Consider the following 19118-nt stretch of genomic DNA (forward strand, 5'->3'; position numbering starts at 1 on the left):
TCAGTAAAAGAAAAGTAATGCTACCCACCTCACAGCCTTGGCTTGAGGATTGTGTGAGAGAAGACACACAATCCACTATGACACAGTATGTGATTAATGTTATCTCTTGTTATCATCAGATTCTCTGCTCTTGGTTCTAAGTAAGTCTTTAGGAGGAAGTTTGGGGCCAGGAGAGATGGCTCAGTGGTTAAGCTGAATTTGCAGAAGACCTGATTTGATTCCCAGTTCCCACATGGCAGCTGACAACCTTCTCTAACTCCCGTTGCAAGGGATCCAGTGCCCTCTTCTGGTCTCTTTAGGCATTACACACATGCATTGCACAGGCAATGCTGGCAAAGCATTCATACACAAAATAAACAATCCTGCCTGAACAGTAGGAAATATGCAATCATATAAACCCCCAAATAAGCACGGTATGGGGATCTGTGGGCTGACTGAAATGCTACAAACACAGACCTTGAAAACCAGGAGAACAGGGGACAGGAATTCTAAGGATCCATTTGGGCTCTTATCTTAGGTTCAATGGGACAAAGGTTTGTTCTGACTGGCAAGATGGCTCAGCTGATAAAAGTGCCATCAATCCTGATCACCCAGATTCAAGCCCATGGACCCACATGGTAGAAGGACAGAACCGACTCTCACAAGTCAGTTGTCTTCTGTCCTGCTCAAGGACACAAGGAGAGTGCCCGCACACATACACACCTCCTATTTTCTCCATGAAACAGAACACAGAGTGCCTCCTCAAGGTCCTTCCTGCTGTTTTACTCTTTATACTGAAAAGGGATGGTGTTAATTCATCTACTATTTTGTTGAAGCTCATCAGTTACTTCTGATGCTATGTCAGATGAAAGTCTTCAGAGAATGCTCCTTCAGATCACAAAGATCTCTTCCTGTTTCCTGACAACCAGACTGAATTTACACAGAGACCTGGCACAAGCACCAAGCCTTTGCATAGCATACATTCCCACATCCACCTAAAAGGGTAGCCTAAAGCCTGTTAGCCACAGCAGAAAGACACACGGTGCACAGCGAGGGCTGGACAACAGGCACCATGCTGCCGGTCTAAGGCTCACTGGCACACCCACACCATGCCTGGAAAAGTAAAAGGGCTCCTTTCAGTAAGCAGTAGAACAGAAATCCAGGTTCTTGGTGTATCCAAAAGCCCATGTTTTAGCAAAACCACAGCATGGCTATGCCCATTTTGTTTTTAGCTTTCTTAATAAACTTCTATTTACTCTCTCGTGATGCTACCAACTTAAACTTTGGCTCTCAGTAGGTTCCCCGTGTTCAGCCCTACAGACGTGTGTAAAGCACTCTTTGTGAGCCTCACTGTCTCGCAACCTCAGCCCCAGGGTGGAGGATCAGAACAGTAGAGGTGGCCTCACTGACTGTGTCCAGTTAAAACAAGATGCTTCAGAAACAGGCACAGAAATAAAAGTTTCTGTGAACTAAAGTCAAAGTAGTAAAAACCTACTTGTTCACAAGATAGCCAAAGGTATGTCTCCACACACTCCCAAACCAGCACCCAAGTCATCATCTCTGCTTAAGACTGGATGAGCCCGTACTGAAAGTGTCCTCGGTTAATAACAAACTGCAGGCTTCGTTTATAATCTCTCTCTTCGGTAACCACACTGCTTCTAACAAACCTTAAAATGAGTCTACTCCCAACAGAAAACTGAGAGTTCTCTCCAATCATCTCAGCTTCTGACTGGATTTGGAAAATGTGGTCAAAGCCGGGAGCCATGTGCACACACGTGTGGATTTGGTTCCAACCCACTCCTGCCCTAATTCTTGTGGCTTGGCCTTCCTCCAGAAGCTCCGCCTTACTCTGTGGTTTGTGTTTGAGATCCCTTCTCCTGATTCATTGCATACTCCTGATTGACAAACAGATTTAGATATGAAAACAAACAGTTACCTGCCTGTAATTGGTTTCTGACAGCTGTACGGTTGTAGTACTTTTAAAACCACAGTTAAGTTGCCACCCGGAGACGCTTCCTGTTCAGTTCAGGAGGGGCAGGGTAGGGTTGGTCTGTATTCCGCCACTTAGGCATCTTGACTGTTCACCCAAATAATCTGTAGCTTTTGTGTGTGTGGATATATACATATTTTAGTTTATAAGCTGAAATATATGTTTAATTTTATACCTCACAAATTGAATTTAAGTGAGCAAACACTGGATTTTAGTTTTCTAGACTGTTAGGCTTCAGACGCTGAATAATGTTCAAGGGAAAGAGTCACCTGCTGTGATATGCACCACTTCACTGACAGGTGAGAGGATCAGACCAGAGCTCGTTATCTGATGAGTGTGCTTTGGCTTCACAAAGCACGTCAGACTTTACAAGCACTGCCTACACTAGCAACAATTGTAACTCCCTCTGAACCGGGAGGAAGAGATCAGGGCTCACCATTTTAAAATTCCTGTGGAAATCAAATGTATTTTAAGTATCACCTTTGATTATTTAATCAGACAATCTGCATTTTGCCCTGGCTAATTTTGAAGGCTGATAATATTTTACTCATAAAAATAATTGTGCACCTGTTGTGATGGGAATCTGGTTAAACAAATGTGAACAGGAATGAAACTCTCTGCTTTAACTGCAAGAACACAAATCTCTTATTACGTCAAGAAACCTACTTAAGGGCACGGATAGATCCCATTTAGATCCAGTCTCTTGTACAGAGAGATGTTTAAGAATACCAGGAAAGCACACAGAACAAGTAGCTGCGAGAAAACCCTGGCTGGGCTACTGAACATTGGTTCAGAAGACCTGTGGAATCCCACCCCTGCACCAAACCCTGCCGGCATCTGCCTCCCTTCCTCTCCTGGACAAACCATCTAAATGATTTTGAGCCATTTCTGTGAAACAAGTCCTTTCCTTCCAGCTTATGATCAAAGGAGAAATAAAACATGGGTCAGCAGAAACTCTACCCCTCCGGCACCTTTCTTCTTTTCAGACCCTTTCAGCATTAGAGGTCTTTTTCAGTACCCAAATTCTCTGGGCTTTAAAACAGTCTGGACAATCACGAAGAGAGTCCGTCGTGGGCCTTTTCTCTGTGGTTTCTGTCATTTGAACGGATTTCCTAAGAGCTACCAACTTGTGTTGGACTATTTAGTCCATTTCTGGGTGTAATCAATGCCAGAGTGCTGAAAAGAGACTCAAGGGAAAATAATTTATCTAAAGTTAAAGTAGCTAAAATGTACACTCAGTTATAGTGTCTCCCACTGACCCCACATGAGGTGGTGTGGCTGACGGTCTCCCCTCTTAAAGGTTGTATTCAAGGAGGGGTTTTATTTTATATTACTAAACTCGGGAAGCGTATTCTTTACACTGTAGTCCCTACGCTAATTTCATCTCGGTTGACACAATAGATGTCTACTACCAGAGTTCAGAAAGTCAGTGAATTTTTAAAAGCGAGCTAAACTCTCCAGTTTTATTTTTCAATAGTTTAATGTAGACATTTGAATTGAAGGGGAATCACAAACAAACAACTGCGTCAAATTTCCCCAGTGCATTAAATATGCATTTAGTGGCAATGACCAACATTGGTAAAAAATCTTAATGTACAGAATAATGTACAAGTTATGTTCACTGCAGAGGCCTTTTTCACAGGAACAGTATTTGGACAAAAAGGCTCTGTTTTGGTTTTGCTTTGCTTTTTCAGTACTGACAAATATCCTAAATTCTAGGACTGTGGAAGGTCCAAAGCCATGTGGCAGATTTTTGTGGGATGTAGCCATGACCCCTGAGAGTGAGCTCAAGAGCTGACCCTAAACTAGGAAAATGCCTGTGGTGTGACGCACCTACTGTGCTAAATGCAGAGCACGGGGGGGGGGGGGGACACCACGGACGACTAGTAATGTCCTACCAGTTTTTCTTCCAAGAATTGTGGGATTAGAATTCCACAAATGTATATCTTAAATGCATGTAACTTATTCAAATGAAAAGAGCTGAGGTGAGTGAATGTTAGTATATTTTAAAATGTTTTTTTTTTAAATCTCTGTGTAAGTGTTAAGGTGTACATAGTAAATTTCATCTACCACAGTTATTTTCAAAACAAATTAAGCCAAGTCAGGAGAAGTGGTTTACAACAATAATCTCAGCATTCAGGAATCTTAAGGCAAGAGGATCGCTGTGAGTTCTAGGCTAGCCTGAGCTACAGAGTAATATTTTGTTCAAAAAAACAAGGACAAAACAAAACAAAAATGAACATTAAAAACAAAATACCATTTGCCAACTATGTATCAGAAATACTAAATGTGAACATCCCATTTTTAACAAAAACAACAAAAGTTACATGGGAAATCACTTAAATTTTTGAGTAAGACATAATAGTTTAATAATCCTGCAAAAGGCTTGGGAGGTCTTTAATAACTAAACTGTAATGTAGCAAAATGGAAATAAAGCTGGGTTAATGTTGCCAGGTCTAACCTATTTGAAATTAATTTTAATTAGCAATAACTTGATTTTGGGTTGCGCATTAACAGCACACTCCGCATTGTAAACTTGACAGATGTGTAGGATAATGTCAGTGTCTTAGCCTACGAGGTCTCCTTCTCAGGCTTACATATACTAGCTCATTTCCTATAAGATCACTTGTGACACAAGAGGCGGTTACCAGATACTCTTCTTCCTGTTGCCACTGGAAACCAACCAGAAACATCCTTTCTGTATAATTTAGTATATGTATGAGTGAATGAATGAGTATTATGTCTCTGTTTCTGTCACTATTAAATGCTTCAGACATTCTAGCCCACTTGAAGCCAACCACTCATTTAAGTATCATAAGGAGAGCTAAGCTCCAAGTCTCTACATGACTGATGCCACCTCTGTGAACTCATCAAGACAAAGAGTAAGTCAGACTTAGGTTGATGTCTTGGAAGGTGTTTCGCACTCGATTTTTCTCACTTTTGTGGAGATGGAAAGATGAGACTGAATTTGCCACCCAACAGTGTTGTCGAATCATCATGCCAGCCTCTGAGAGCAGCGTCTTTCGGTAAGCTCCACTCCACATGCAGATCCCTCCGGTCACAATGCCCCTTGTGGCTGTGACCTACTCACTACAGGCATATATTAAAGTATGGGGGAACTTATGCATGTTAATGGCTATGTTCATTTCTAGGTTTGTATGTTAATAAGAAATCTAAAAAATGTTTCTGTTCAAAGAATATTACCTACTGTGCTAGAGGACTCGACCCCACCCCACCCCCATCAGCCTTCATCTGACACACATCATTAAAACTCCAGTTCTCACTAATTCCACCAGGAGAACTACAGATGTCCTGCTAGCCACCATTTCCTGGTAAGCAATCTGAGGGGCTTCCAGGAAATTGCTAATGACCTTCATTTGACTTAAAATCTAGGCTGCAATTAGTAAAGTTTTTCTTCTCCATACTGGTTGTGATGTTTATTTTCATTACAGCAATCAGGAAGGAAAAGGTAAGATATGTTGTTTTCATGGTATATCAAAATGTATCCATTTTAATTTTGCTATATCACTGATGGACTAATGCATATTAATGTAATCATAATTGCATAAGAATACTTTAGTTCCTTTTACTTCTACCCAAGTTTGCCTCCTTTCTGACTCTGGTACATAGCTCTTGCTAAAATTAGCCTTTTAAAAATGGAATCACTGGGAATATTTTATAATTGGAGACTATTTTTACATTTAAGAATCTTTCATAATTAAAACTTCTGAAACCAGATATGATTTTAAAGTTTTGTGTTTTAATTATAATAATTAACTACAAGAAAGAAGTTTCCGATTCTTACACAGTGAATTTAAAATATGATTATGTGGTCAATGCAGTAACAACAAAGAACAATTTTAGCCAGCTTTATATTTATAAGCAGAACCTGTTATTAAACTTTAGTATTTTCTTTTATATAAACATTGATTTCACTAATTAGATTCAGCTGATCTTACCCCAACATATCGATTTCTTTTAATCCTGACAGTTAACAATGAGTCTAATGTATCATAATACTTTAGACCTTAATCATATAGTAGGAATTTTTGCCGGTAGCTTTTGTTAGAATTTTAATTAAGAAGACCTTGTGTCTCCAACCTGCAGTGGGGGGGGGCATTTAATTGCTTGCATGTATATCACACAGACTTCAAAAGAAGCAAAAGATGTTTAGAGCAGACAGTACAAAGGAGAGCCCGAGATGTCTACACTCAAGCAAAGCGGTGTAATTAGAAACCGTGGTGCTGCTGGATCCAAATGTGTTCAGAGGGGCTGCTTCATGCATTTGCTGCTGGCTAAAGAAATCCAGGAGTTCTCCCGTAATTACTCGCTATTGATTACAAGACATCCAAAAGACTATGTGAAATTGGCTAAACATGTTATTTGGAGCCAAATATTAAGTTTCTACCTTAGTAATTTACCATGTGGTTTACAGCAGAAGCTTTCTGGACTTACCTGGAGAAAAACAAGTTGGATTGTATAACAGACAAAAAAAATAAGCCTCAAGCTCTAGTTTTCTGAGCGTCTGTGAATCTCGATGTAACTCTCAAGTTCTACTCTATAGGAACATGTACAAAAGGCACTGGCTGTCAATCAAATGCATCATCTCATAAAAGGAGGTAAGAAGACAATGTCCCTAAATTCACAACTCAGGGCATTAAAAAAAATTCATTATAGCACATTAAATCTAAACAAACACCAGCACATTATTATTTGAACACATTTTTAAAAATCACCAAATGAATGAACTTTGCTAATTTTATTGGTAAGGTGGCAAAAGATTCACCCCTAGGCAGTTCTGTTTTGTTTTGCATATATATTTATAAATGCAAGTGCTCTCATATACACACAAAAATAAATAAATGGTAAAAAATAAATATATATGTATATACATATATACCATATGCATGCCTGGTATCTGCAGAGGCCTGGAAAGGAGATCAGGTGTCCTGTAACTGGAGTTATAGGCAGTTGTAAGCCAACATCTGTATGCTGGGAATTGAACCTGGGTTCCCTGCAAGAGCACAAAGTGTTCTTAATCCATTAGCCATCCAAGGTCTCTTTCTGGTTTTTGGAAGTCTCCCCAAAGGAAGAAGAAATTACCATAAATTAACGAGTAGAAATTCAAGAAAATCTCATTTATAAACAAATATTCAAGGTATACAGTCATAGTACCTGCCCAGCCAGTTGAGTACTGTGATTGCTTAAAGCAGAAAACAGTGGGCACCATCACTTCGAGAACAGAGCATTCGGGGAAAGAGGGAAGCCAGGTAGGGAACTAGCACCTGCACTGTGTTTTAGGTCCTTATGAGAATAACCAAGTAGGAGTCCCTGGGCACGGAAGTCAGCGATTGGTGCAGAACACTGATTCTGCAGGAACTGGAAGATCCAGTCTCAACTGGAAATAAGAACCCTCCTGAGAACTTCTAGAACATCCTGCTCTACTTGACCTTTAAGACCCATCGTGACCTGAAGTCAACCATGACTCTGTGTGCCTGTCCTGTCCTCTGAGGATTCCTGCTGACAATCAAAGCTGAGACAAAACGAGGCCCTCAGACGTATTTCACAGAAGTGTTAGAGTGACGTTCCTTCTTGGTTCCTGCTATATTTTCTTTGAGTGCTGTCTCAATGCTTTTGGAGACAGAGCCTCACCACATAGTCCAGGCTCACCTTGAACTCACGATGCAATCCAAGCTGGCCTCAAAACTACAAGCCTCCTGCCTCAGCCGCCTGAGTTCTAGGATTACAGGCCTGACCACCATACCCAACTTAAATTTATGTTGTCACTTCAGTATTTGCTATGAGCACATACAGTTCCTGCCTTTAAATCTTCTAGGAAAAAACCATGGGGAAAAAACAGCACAGCACCTCTGCTCCTCAGCACACATGATGAGCACAAAGTTGATGAAGGCCAAACAGGTCCTCAAACATAGCAGTGAACATTATACATGATTGTACTTCAGTGCCTGGAAAACACTGGCACCACTTGCAGAAATGCACCCTGAAAAATGTATTCTCAGTCATTTTTCCAGCATGAAAAAACAAGCTTTGTTTTTCTAAGGTGTAAGGAGGCTGTATCTCACAGGCATCTACCTTATACTTAAATGTATATAGCAAAACATTTAATCCTTAATGACACTAGAAAGGAGTCTTCAGCATCCTTTTTTTCCTTCACTGCACATTGTCTCCTGTGTCTCTTATCGTCTGGGTGTTTGACAAACACAAGCACAGTCTGTACTAACTTAGACAACCAGCAGCACGTTCACCTGGCACGGTGCCCAAAGAGGCACCTTCACACCAAGCAGGAGATGCCAGCCACCATATCCAGGGGAAGATGTGTGAAGGAGGCTCAAAACCTTTCCTATAAACTGAAGATGTCAAGCCTCTGCACAGCAATAAGTCCTCATGTTGCAGGCATGGCTCAAGGACATGACTGCATTCAGAAACGTGTCAAACCACAACTATCCTGGAATCCCCACACACTCAGCACAACTCAAACCCCACCACATGTCTGTATTGTACTGTCTTCTGTCACGTCTCCACTCCTCTCTCAGTCATTTAAGCACAGAGGAATAAGTATTGTACAGTGAGGCTATGCTGCCCATGTCCTGCCTCATGATCAAAAGTAGAAATGTAAAGCTAGTGTGTGCTGTGGGGGAGGTCAGGAGCCTCCCAGCGTCTCTCTCTTAAGGCTTCAGAGAACTTATAACCACTCTGTTATATCAAGCAGAGACTTCTGAGACCAAGCTCGGACCCCACCCCTACAGCTTCAAGCAACACTCTAAGCTGCCAACTTTCTCTTCTGTTTTACTCAGTTGTAAGAGTAGGTATCTCTTATTCATATAACATCAAAAATATTTTATAATGTTTTTATTTTCTGTTTGTTTGGTTTCTTTGGTGTTTTGAGACAGAGTCTCACAATGAAGCAGGCCTGGAAACTTGTGCCCCAGGCTAGCCTCAGTTCATAAAGACTTATTTGCCTCTGCCTAGAATTAAAGGAGAGAGCTACCATACCTAGAAGTTTTTGTCTTGTTTTGTTTTTTGCATTCTTGGCTCTCCTGGAATTCACTGTAAAGACCAGACTGGCTTCCAAAAGAGATCTCCCAGTCTCTGCCTTCTTCCAAGTGCTGAGATTAAAGGCATGAACTTTTTTTTTTTTTTTTTTTTTTTTGGAGACAGGATAACTAGCCTGAAACTCACCATATGGTACAGGTTAGAGTTCATGGAAATCCTCCTGCCCCAGTCTCCTGAGCTAGTACTCACAGTTTTAGGTATTTTAATATTCTGTTTTGTGGACAATAAAGAATCTCACAAGACTTATTACCATGTTCCTTTTGACATGCTGTATTTCAGGTGCCCTCTGCCAAAACATATGATTCAACTGTATCAGATACCACAATTTCTTGAGATGTTGTTTTGTGTTTTTAAGAAAAGTTCCCTATTATCTCAGCTCCCTACATCTGCTTGTCTGCCCAACACTCCAAGTCAGAGAGCATGTGCCAGGCCGACCCCTCCTGCCTGTCTTTTAGTACTCTTCATAATAAATGTTTGGGGCACCTCATCATGAGTCTGTTGCTACTAATCTCCTGCAAGTTATCACATTGTACCTCAAGTAATTTGACAGCAGGAAAAGAGGTGACCTGCAGAAATATGTCAGTGAATGATGCTGTGGGATATTCCCTTGGTGTATTTAAAGGATGCTAGGAAATACTTTAGGTACTGCACTGAGAAAAACAGAACTCTTTGAGGTGATGTTTCTATCTTGGCTGCAACCAACCATTCAGAATGTAGTGTAATTTAAACATATTGTTACCTAGCTTAGATATAAACTATAAAAACAGTGGCCGGAGAGATGACTCAATGACTTAAAGAGCAGTTGCTGCTCTTTCAGAGGACTTAAGGTTGGTTCCCAGCATCCACATCTACCTGCTCCCAACCACTCCAACACAAGGGGGTCTGTCACCTCTAGCTTCCGTGGGCACCTGTGTTTCTATGCACATATCCACAAACAGGCACATACATACACATTATATAAAATAATAAAATAGGTCCTAGAGAGATGATTCAGCAGTAAAGAGCACTGGCTGCTCTTCAGAAAGAACCGAGTTCAATTCCCAGAACCCAGATGACAGTTCACAACTGTCTGTAATTCTAGCTCAGAGAATCTGACCTCCTCTTACAGGTATAGATGAGGCAGAACAGCAATGAACAATCATTCAATCAACAAATAAATAAGTACTTTTAAAATAATGAAACAAGCCTTTAAACAAGCAATATAAATACTAGACAAGGCAAGGCTCGCTGACACCTCTGACAAACCATTGTCTCACAAACGTCTGCGGTAGTTCATGGGTTTAGCAGCCTCGTTGTGCTTCATTTGGGTAGTATTACATGAAGCAAAGAATTTAAAGTGAAGGCTTAAAAAAATCATTGCTTCTCAATTGTATAGGAATATTAAGGTCTCTGGATTGAAGACTCATCTTTCAGTCTTAAACATTCTATGGCCCCACTTTGTTCCACTATATATTTCTAGAATATTCCACTAAGATTGATGGTGGCTATTCCCTCCTTATAGTAATTTTGTTACACTTCATGACTCTAGAATGAGATATAAACTTATGTAAAATACATCAACATAAATTAGTTAGCAAACATTGTAATTATTAAATAGTCATAAAATGACAAAAATTCTAAAGGCACACATAACCAAGTGCCTTTAATATTAAGTTTAAAAGTTGTAAATGAAGCATCTTATGTGGGAAGTTAGAGTACATAAAAACAAACAAAATGTAGGAAGTGAATCAAGACTAAAGAAACAGTAACAACAAAGCAAGATGATTATTTGATTGGCATGCCGAAAAGGGGCAATTTTAGGAGTTATGTGTTGCATCTTTACGGTAAATGGCTAAATAGTTGAAAAACTCCTGCCAAGAGAAGTGAAAGGCAGAAGGAGAAAACAAATTTTCAAAAGTAAGATTTAGATATAGAACAGAAAATACACAGAAGCCTGAAATGCTAGGTACTATAGGTTAAATCAACAACAGTAACAATGGAAAACTCTCACAGACTGTACGATTTCAGAATAAGTATTTTATGAAAAAAAATGACCATAAAAAGTAAAACATGTTTTTAGGCTCTGGTGTTTTCAGATTATTAAGAATTTCGAGAAATTATAGATAGATAGATAGATAGATAGATAGATAGATAGATAGATAGATAGATGATAGATAGACAGACAGACACACACACATATATTTCTTCTACTTCTATTATATAATATAGAAAGGAAAGGCCAGTTCTACTTGGAATTCTGGAAGTTATATACTTTGTGTGTGTGTGTGTGTGTGTGTGTGTGTGTGTGTGTGTGTACATACATATAGATACACACACACACACACACACACAAATAGATACAAATCAATCCAATATATGAGAGACACCCTACAGGACATTCAAAGATGACTATCCCACAATTAGCCTGCATTTATTTCATAATGAATTCAAATCCCCCAAATTAGCAAAGTGTGCCATAAACACAATTCTAGAGACGTCTAAGAGTCTAGAGCTAAAACTATATTTTTAATGATAAAGAACTATATTTTCAATGATAAACTTATTTTAACGAAAAAATAGCAGCTGGTGTAGGCATGGTGGAATGTCCCTGTGATATCAGCACTAGAGAGGAAGAGGCAGGGAAGCAAGGACTCAGAGTCAGTCTTGGTCATTACAAATTCAAAGCCAACTTGGGGTACATGAGATGGCATTTAAAAAATGGCTTATGACCATACAAAGTGTAGAATACTAAAACTAACACTATAAATTAAAAATTCTGTCCAAAATTCTGCTCCTTTATCCTTACACTGCTCTTAGCAATCTAGGTGGCATGATTTGAAGTGATGAGATAAAGGCATTCTGGTCAGCTGCTACAGGGTTAGACCCAGTAATCCAATAACAAGGAAAATTACACAGTGAATCAGTAAGACTGACTTGTAAAACCTAGGATAATCTCAAAATACAGTAACAGAAGAAAAATAATACTGAAGAGTAAAACATGAAAGGAAAGGTAAAGAATTAAAACCAAAATGTTCCTGGGGGCATACAAGAATTGGTTAGGGGAATGGAGAAATAGATCAAAGGTTAAAAGTAAGACAGTAGGTGGTCTGAGTTCTGTTCCCAGCACCCTCATGATGGTTCACAACTATCTCTAACTCCAGTTCCAGGGAATCTAGTGCCTTCTTCTGGCCTCGGTGGGTACTGCATGCACATACATGCAAGCAAAACACACACACACACACACACACACACACAAACTCACACACAGACATTAATAAATTTTTCAAAGAAGAATTGAATAAATTGTTCCCAATGAAAATCTGTGATTTCATAAAGATGTCTGTTCATCTAATAGTTTTATATAAATGTAATTTTAAAACGTTTAATGTTAACACAATGTTATAAAACAATCTAAGATAATTTTTTAAAGTGTGAAAATATCTTTGATAAGTTATGATAAATATGAAATGTTATATTTATTACTAAAGTACTAGTGAAAATTTACATGAATGGTTTCAAATGTATAATAAAATGTAAGAAAAGATACTATTCCAAGTGAAGAGTGATCACAGCATTCAGTCACAATGTATAATGTTGTTGTTGGTTTTTTTTCTTTTTTCTATTTTTTCAGAGCTGGGGACCGAACCCAGGGCCTTGGCGCTCTACCACTGAGCTAAATCCCCAACCCCTTATAATGTTGTTTTTTAACTGTTTTTTTTAAAACTATAACTCTAGTGGACACTATACATCTAAATATATTCAGAGGGGAAGAAAAGGTTAAATGTTTCAACTAATTGGGAGAAAATATGGAAGAGTAGTATCTAATCTCAAGACTGGGAGTCGCCTACCCGAACAAACCTCAACAGAGTCAAACATTTAAAGGGGAAAGAAGGCAGGCACGTACGTCCCAGGATGTGATGCTATTAAATGTACTCAAGGGGTCTCAAGCTCTGACAGCCAGCACGCATGGGACAAGTCCTTTAGAGGGAAATGAGCAACTGGTATTAGGTAAGATGACTTGGTTGACAGAGGGCAAACTCACTTTATGCCATGTTTTTGCCCATGATGGTTTTTAAACACTATCAAATGAAAGCCTGCGTGAAGCACAAGGAGCAACTCATGGCGGGGAATGGGGAGCTAACTTTACACAAAACTTAGGGTATAGATGAAAGCTAAAACAGAAAGCCTGTGCCACAAGATTTATGCAGAATTAAAGAATGCTTTTGCTTTATTGTATGTTGTGTTCTATTTCTTACAAATAAATATGCATGAATTTTGGAATTGGGGAAATCCACTGATCCACAATGCCTAAGATAGGAGATACTGATAATCCCCAACAGTACACAATCCTCAAAGGGTAGATCACCTTTAAACCCTCAGAGAAGGCCCTGAGCTTAGTATGCAGCTGGCCCATGTCACATAGGATGAAAAGGGTGTGTTCTCTCAGCATTGGTTAAACCAAACTACTTGAATTACCACTTTACTAAGGTTTTTAATGTCTAAATTAGTGTATAATTGATATATTTTCTACATGTAATGTGTGTAGTGACAAAATGCTAAAATGTATAAAAAGAAAAATGTAGAACAAGTTAAACAGAAAATTCAGTAAGAGTATTATCATTTATGTCTACAAAATTCAGAATAGCTCACCACTGGAAGCGACAGGGCTCCAGAGGAATAGCATAGAAAGGCTTGATGCTGTATCATTCACTTTTGAGAATTACACATTTTGAGCATCTGCAATTTCTGCTGATTTTTTAATTTTTAAACTGATAATTAAAATTAAATATAAATAAAATCTAAAGGTATGAGAGGAAAGACACCCTGAAGTGTATAAAAAGCCAAAGAGCATTCACATAAAGATAATAAAATGTGGGGTTGGGGATTTAGCTCAGCGGTAGAGTGCTTGCCTAGGGAGCGCAAGGCCCTGGGTTCGGTCCCCAGCTCCGGAAAAAAAAAAGTTAGCGTCCACACTGCTGGAAGAAAGCAAGACCCCCTCATCACTCGTGTTGGCAAACGCTTGCCTTTGCATAAGCCATTTCTGTCCTGACTCTTATAAAACCAGTGGCTCTGGAAAGAGAAGAAAACACAAAATGACGTGTGAAGTCGCACTGCCCATGTTATTGCAGCTGGATGGAGAATATGTCATAATGACTTTTCTTTCTACCCATCAGTTATGTTGAGATTCTGTTTTTTCCAAAATAGAAAATGGCCTTTATGAGTACAAAGCAGAGGCAGTAAAATCCAAAATGATATTTCATTTCCACTTGATTTTGACACCGTGCTAGTTAATGAAATGATCTATTAACTACTCTTTGGGAAGAACAACTGTTCTCCACATTTGAGTTGAATGGAACCAGAGCTCTATCAATGTTTTACAATAAGTTAAAAATAACATTTTCATGAAGTATCTACTACCAAATGGTTGCCTTAACTAAGCTAAATGACCCAAAATTGTTTAATAAATCCAGAGAACTAATGTGATTAAGACCCTGAAGTATTTCTGCAAATAGAGGGTTAGACTTTGTGAGTGATGACTGACAGCATTTATAGGAGCTCTGGCTTCCTCGTGTGACACAGACGTATAAGAAAGGGAACACTTCTCAGAAAAGCTTCCACTGAAGAGCTGGATTAGTCCAGAAGCAGACATTTTGCTCGCAGGCTAGCAATTATGAAATACACTGCACTCTTTCATTTCTTAATGTTTTAGAAGGATGACATACAGGCAGGGGTGAATCTACAGGACTTCCTAGACCAGTTCCCAGAACCACAAAAATAAGTAAATTAGAAAACAAAGGTACTTTAGGATCCCAAGATCAGGAAATGCTAAATCCCAGAACTCTCTTTGCTATGAATCAATGTCCAGTCCTATGAACAGTTTAACAGTATTAACAGTTAACATTAGCAGTAACCATCACTGTATCCCGCAGTAACCATCACTGTAACCCGCACTCACCCAAACACTGCTCAGTGCCAAGTGATACAGTTGCAAGACCTTTACTTGTGTCAACTCTCTCTCCTAAGGAGCATATAAAGTAGATGCTATCACCTCCATGGAGACAGGAAGTACAAGATGGAGGAAACTCCAATGTTTAGCCAAAACTACTCAGGCATAAAGTGATACAGGCAGGATGGGGACCAAGGTAAATAGGTCTCCAAATCACCCATAAAACGAGATGCAAATTCCATCTGTTTTTTTTCGGATTTTATAGAGAGCCAATTTGCAGGGGAAAAAAAGAAATCACACAAATAACTTCAATTTATAAACTGCACTAGTACTATAGTTCTAAGAGAACAAATGGTATTTTGAACTGTTCATTGTTTGACAAAACTTTCTGTCACCTTTGTCAAGTAGATTCACAGGGTAATTTGTACACTGACACTGGGGGTAGCAGATGTCCATAGGGCACACTTTACAGAGAAGACATTCAGGGATGTGTCACATCTACTCCTCAATGGAAAGAAAAGTAGATTTCTGTACTCTTTAGTAATTTAGAAGTGAATTTAGCGTCCTGGCACAAAGACCAGCAGCTGCATGAGGTATGTGAGGCAACACCTGAACACATTTGATACTTTTTAGATTTTACCTTTGATTTCTCCAAGAAGTTCACTCGTATTTAGTCTTTCCATTTTTTCCTTCCAATCTTTTGAAAGTAGTTTTTCCATGCAGGAGGAATCTATTAAAATACAAAAATAAGTATTAAAGATGTGTGCTATGGACCCAGAGGGCTAGCTGCCTGAGCAACTGGCTCCTTGGGAAACAAACAAATGCTGTTTCTGTTGCTATTCTTTTAATTCTGCCATTACGCGATAATAAAACACCATGACTAAGGTAAACTATTGCCCCAGGATGATAGTGTTCCGTAATCCATGCTTAGCAGCCTAATTCTAGCAATATTAACCAATGTTTATCATTTATCAGACTGAGAAAACAGAACAAAGGCTTTAAATTTAGATATTTCTTTTAGCCTGGGTGGTTTTTTGTAAAGGTAAAGCACAATTATTTGCTGTGCAGGAACAATGATACATTGTTAAAGGAGAAGCCAACTGGCCTATAGCCACTTAGCACATAAAAAAGAAATTCAACTTTTGAAAAACTAAAAATTAGGCAAGTAAATAAAATCAAGCTGTTCTTTGTGCCCTCATGGAGAAATCTGCTAAAACTTTATACACAAAGTAACACATAGGTTTATTAAAGGAAATACCTGTTTAAATAGTGTCCACCCTTTTGCACTTTAAAATAATGTTCTAGATTACAGGGAGTAAGTACGTATGTAGTTATAAAGATTCATAATATATAGAAGTACAAACTTGAGAACACTGTACTAACAATCTCTTTTCTTCTGTGTGTGTTGTTTTCTTCTCAGGATTCAGATGACCTTGCAAGCAGACCTCCTGCTTACCACCTTCTACATGAGCCTTTCCAAGGCTCAGCTCTTAACAAATAGGCCTCGTTTCCAGAGAATGCAGATTTTAAAACTCCCATTAAACGTTAGCATTCCAAGTGTCAAAATTCTGATAACTTTCTTTTTAAATTATTTTTAAAATGGTTCCTCCAGTTCCAAATGCTTTTCTCCCCCATATCAGCTCCTATCTTTTAAGCATTTTCCCTTTCAGGTTTCCCCCCCCCCTTTAGCTTCCAAATCCGCCTTGAATTTTTCAGATTGACAGTTGGGTCAAGATGGCTCTCAAGGGCTTTAGAGGCTAGATAAGCTTTGAAAAGGGCAATGATCCTTGCTTAAGAGATGAGAAGACCTTCACATGATTAGAAAGTATTGCTGAAAACAATTAACGTTTGTTTGTGACGAGACCAATCAATCAGGGAATGGATGGAATCCAGATCTAGTGCCATGAAAGGGTTGATGCTGTCACAAGGTCTACATAGAAGGGCTGTTAAGTGAGAGCCCCTGCCCTTCCCTGCCTTCTCTCCAGGTCACATCAGAAATGTGGCATGGGGCCTGTTCGGTACTTGGATTTTTTCTAAGGTTAAGAGAGAGCCAATGAGCAAATCTTCACAGGCGTGCAGCCAGGCTTTATTGTTTCTCCAATCAGATCAAGATGGTTATAACAGTAGATAACACTGAGACAGATCAATAAACAGTCTTGAATTTTATACTTTACTAGGGCTTGCTACATTTTCACCCATCATTGTAGATTCTGTCATTACATTAAACTGATGCTCAATAGCACAGATGCAGGAGTCCCAAATGTCTGCTTAAGTAAGATGATATACCCATCAGACAAAACGCCAGTATGACGAAGACTGTAACAAAACTTGACTTGTTAAGTACACACACACACACACACACACACACACACACACACACGATGAAAAGTATGTCTAAAATTTCTATAAATAGATTCAAAATACCCCAGAGATCCCAGGAAGGAATGCTGAAGCTCCGTGGGAGATGAAGACAGCTCTATGGACAACGGGAATGATGCTTCAACATTAACCCAACAGGCTTCATGGAGAGCTCTACAGTCACAGGCTCCAAAGCACGTGATACTCTACTAAGACATCCTGTCCTTACTAACACAGAGATCCAGCTATACCAGCTCCTATTTAAGAAAGCGGAAGGAAAAGATAACACAGGCTTTGTGTGCCTACATTTATAGACAGGAAGTTATTTAATAACAACCACAGATAATATTTATCCAGGGACACTAGTAGTCACTACATACAACTTCATCATCCTTTGATCTTGAAGGTTTGAAATTAACAGTGTCTCCTGGCTGCTCATCCAAGTGCCAGACCCACAAGAACCATGTTGGTGCTGTAGATAAAGCAAGCGAGATGAGCGTGAAGAGCCAGAAGCTGGTTGTCACCCAGCCACTCTGACCTGGAGGACTTTCTGATCAGAGATGAGGAAACATATAAAAGGTCCAAAGTTGCATAGGAAAAGTTGTATTGTCAAAGGCCCCATGGACTGGACTAATGCACTCAATATCTGGGTAGGGGTGCAGGTTAAATGTGAGGCTCCCTTCCTGTTCTACAACAGCCTTCCAGAACATCAGTAGGAGGCAGCCAGTCAGAGAAGACTTTATCCCACTGCGGTTTAGCATAACTTCAGTGATCAAAGAGGGAAAACTACATAAATGAGACCTTATACTCCACACAGAAAGAATAAGAGTGTGTGTCTTCAATACAATAGGCACAGTGATTCTAAATGGAGACAAAACAAATGTCCACTAAATAGTTTAGGGTTCTGTCATGGAACAAATATGGCTACTCAAGGAGACAGTGACAGTAAATTTCATTATCTAAGTTTGACTGTTCCAACTTCTATGACTGAGCTGTTTGCAGCTAATGAACCAAATGACTCTTCAAGACTGAAAGAATGGGTCATAATACTATGTGTGGTTCACAGTAGCCCCACAACGTGAACACATGAGAAACAGGTATAACTTACAGTGCCCTGATACTGTGTAGCACGCCATCAGAGGCTAGAGGTCACTCCTACACAACACCTACTCAGTGAAACCAGGGCCTTGGGTTATTTTGCCTATTAATTAATGAATGATATAAATCTGATGCTAGGTATTCTCCATTTGAAGAGAGCCCATATCTCTAAACTACTACTGGGTTATGTAGCAGTTGGTAGGCTGATTTGGCGATTTTGTTTGTTTGCTTTCTTATTTTTTCAAATTTAAGTTTTTATCTTTCAGGAAACATATTCTAAAGTTTTTCTAGCAAAGAATGATACAATTCAGGATTGACTTTATTTAAAATACACTGTAAAACAGATTCCCAAATGTGGTTCTGCTTCTTAGAAACCGAGGCTGTGGGATGAGTAAAGGGTGTGATTCCCCATGGTGAGCTAATGTACTGGCTACTAACACATTCTAAGGAATAATTGAAGTTCAAGATGGGATTAATCTGTGGACTGATGTTTTAGGAAAAGTTTTCAATTACTCCTAATATATTAAAAAAACCAGCTTCAGTAGTACTATGATAAAGGTTTATCTTCTGTGTCAGAGAGTAAATAAACTGTAATTAAGGCCAGGGAAGAGGATGGAATGATGGGAAATGTCTCAGTATACTTTGAAACAGTTTATCTATGAGTAAACATTTGTTACTCTTTTCACTTCCACG

At 39.2% G+C, this 19118-nt stretch overlaps 1 protein-coding gene across 30 annotated transcripts in view; it reads right to left on the bottom strand.

The window, feature by feature from the left end:
- Sox6 (SRY-box transcription factor 6) overlaps nucleotides 1-19118 on the bottom strand; it is a 611566-nt gene that overhangs the window by 203985 nt on the left and 388463 nt on the right. For all 30 annotated transcript variants that reach the window (XM_039106334.2, XM_063285244.1, XM_063285274.1 and 27 more), the window contains one exon: nucleotides 15610-15699. In XM_039106334.2, coding sequence (XP_038962262.1) covers nucleotides 15610-15699 — 90 coding nt within the window. The remainder of the gene's footprint in view (nucleotides 1-15609; nucleotides 15700-19118) is intronic.

The sequence above is a fragment of the Rattus norvegicus genome, chromosome 1 (genome assembly GCF_036323735.1).
Source record: "Rattus norvegicus strain BN/NHsdMcwi chromosome 1, GRCr8, whole genome shotgun sequence".
Lineage (NCBI taxonomy): Eukaryota > Metazoa > Chordata > Mammalia > Rodentia > Muridae > Rattus > Rattus norvegicus.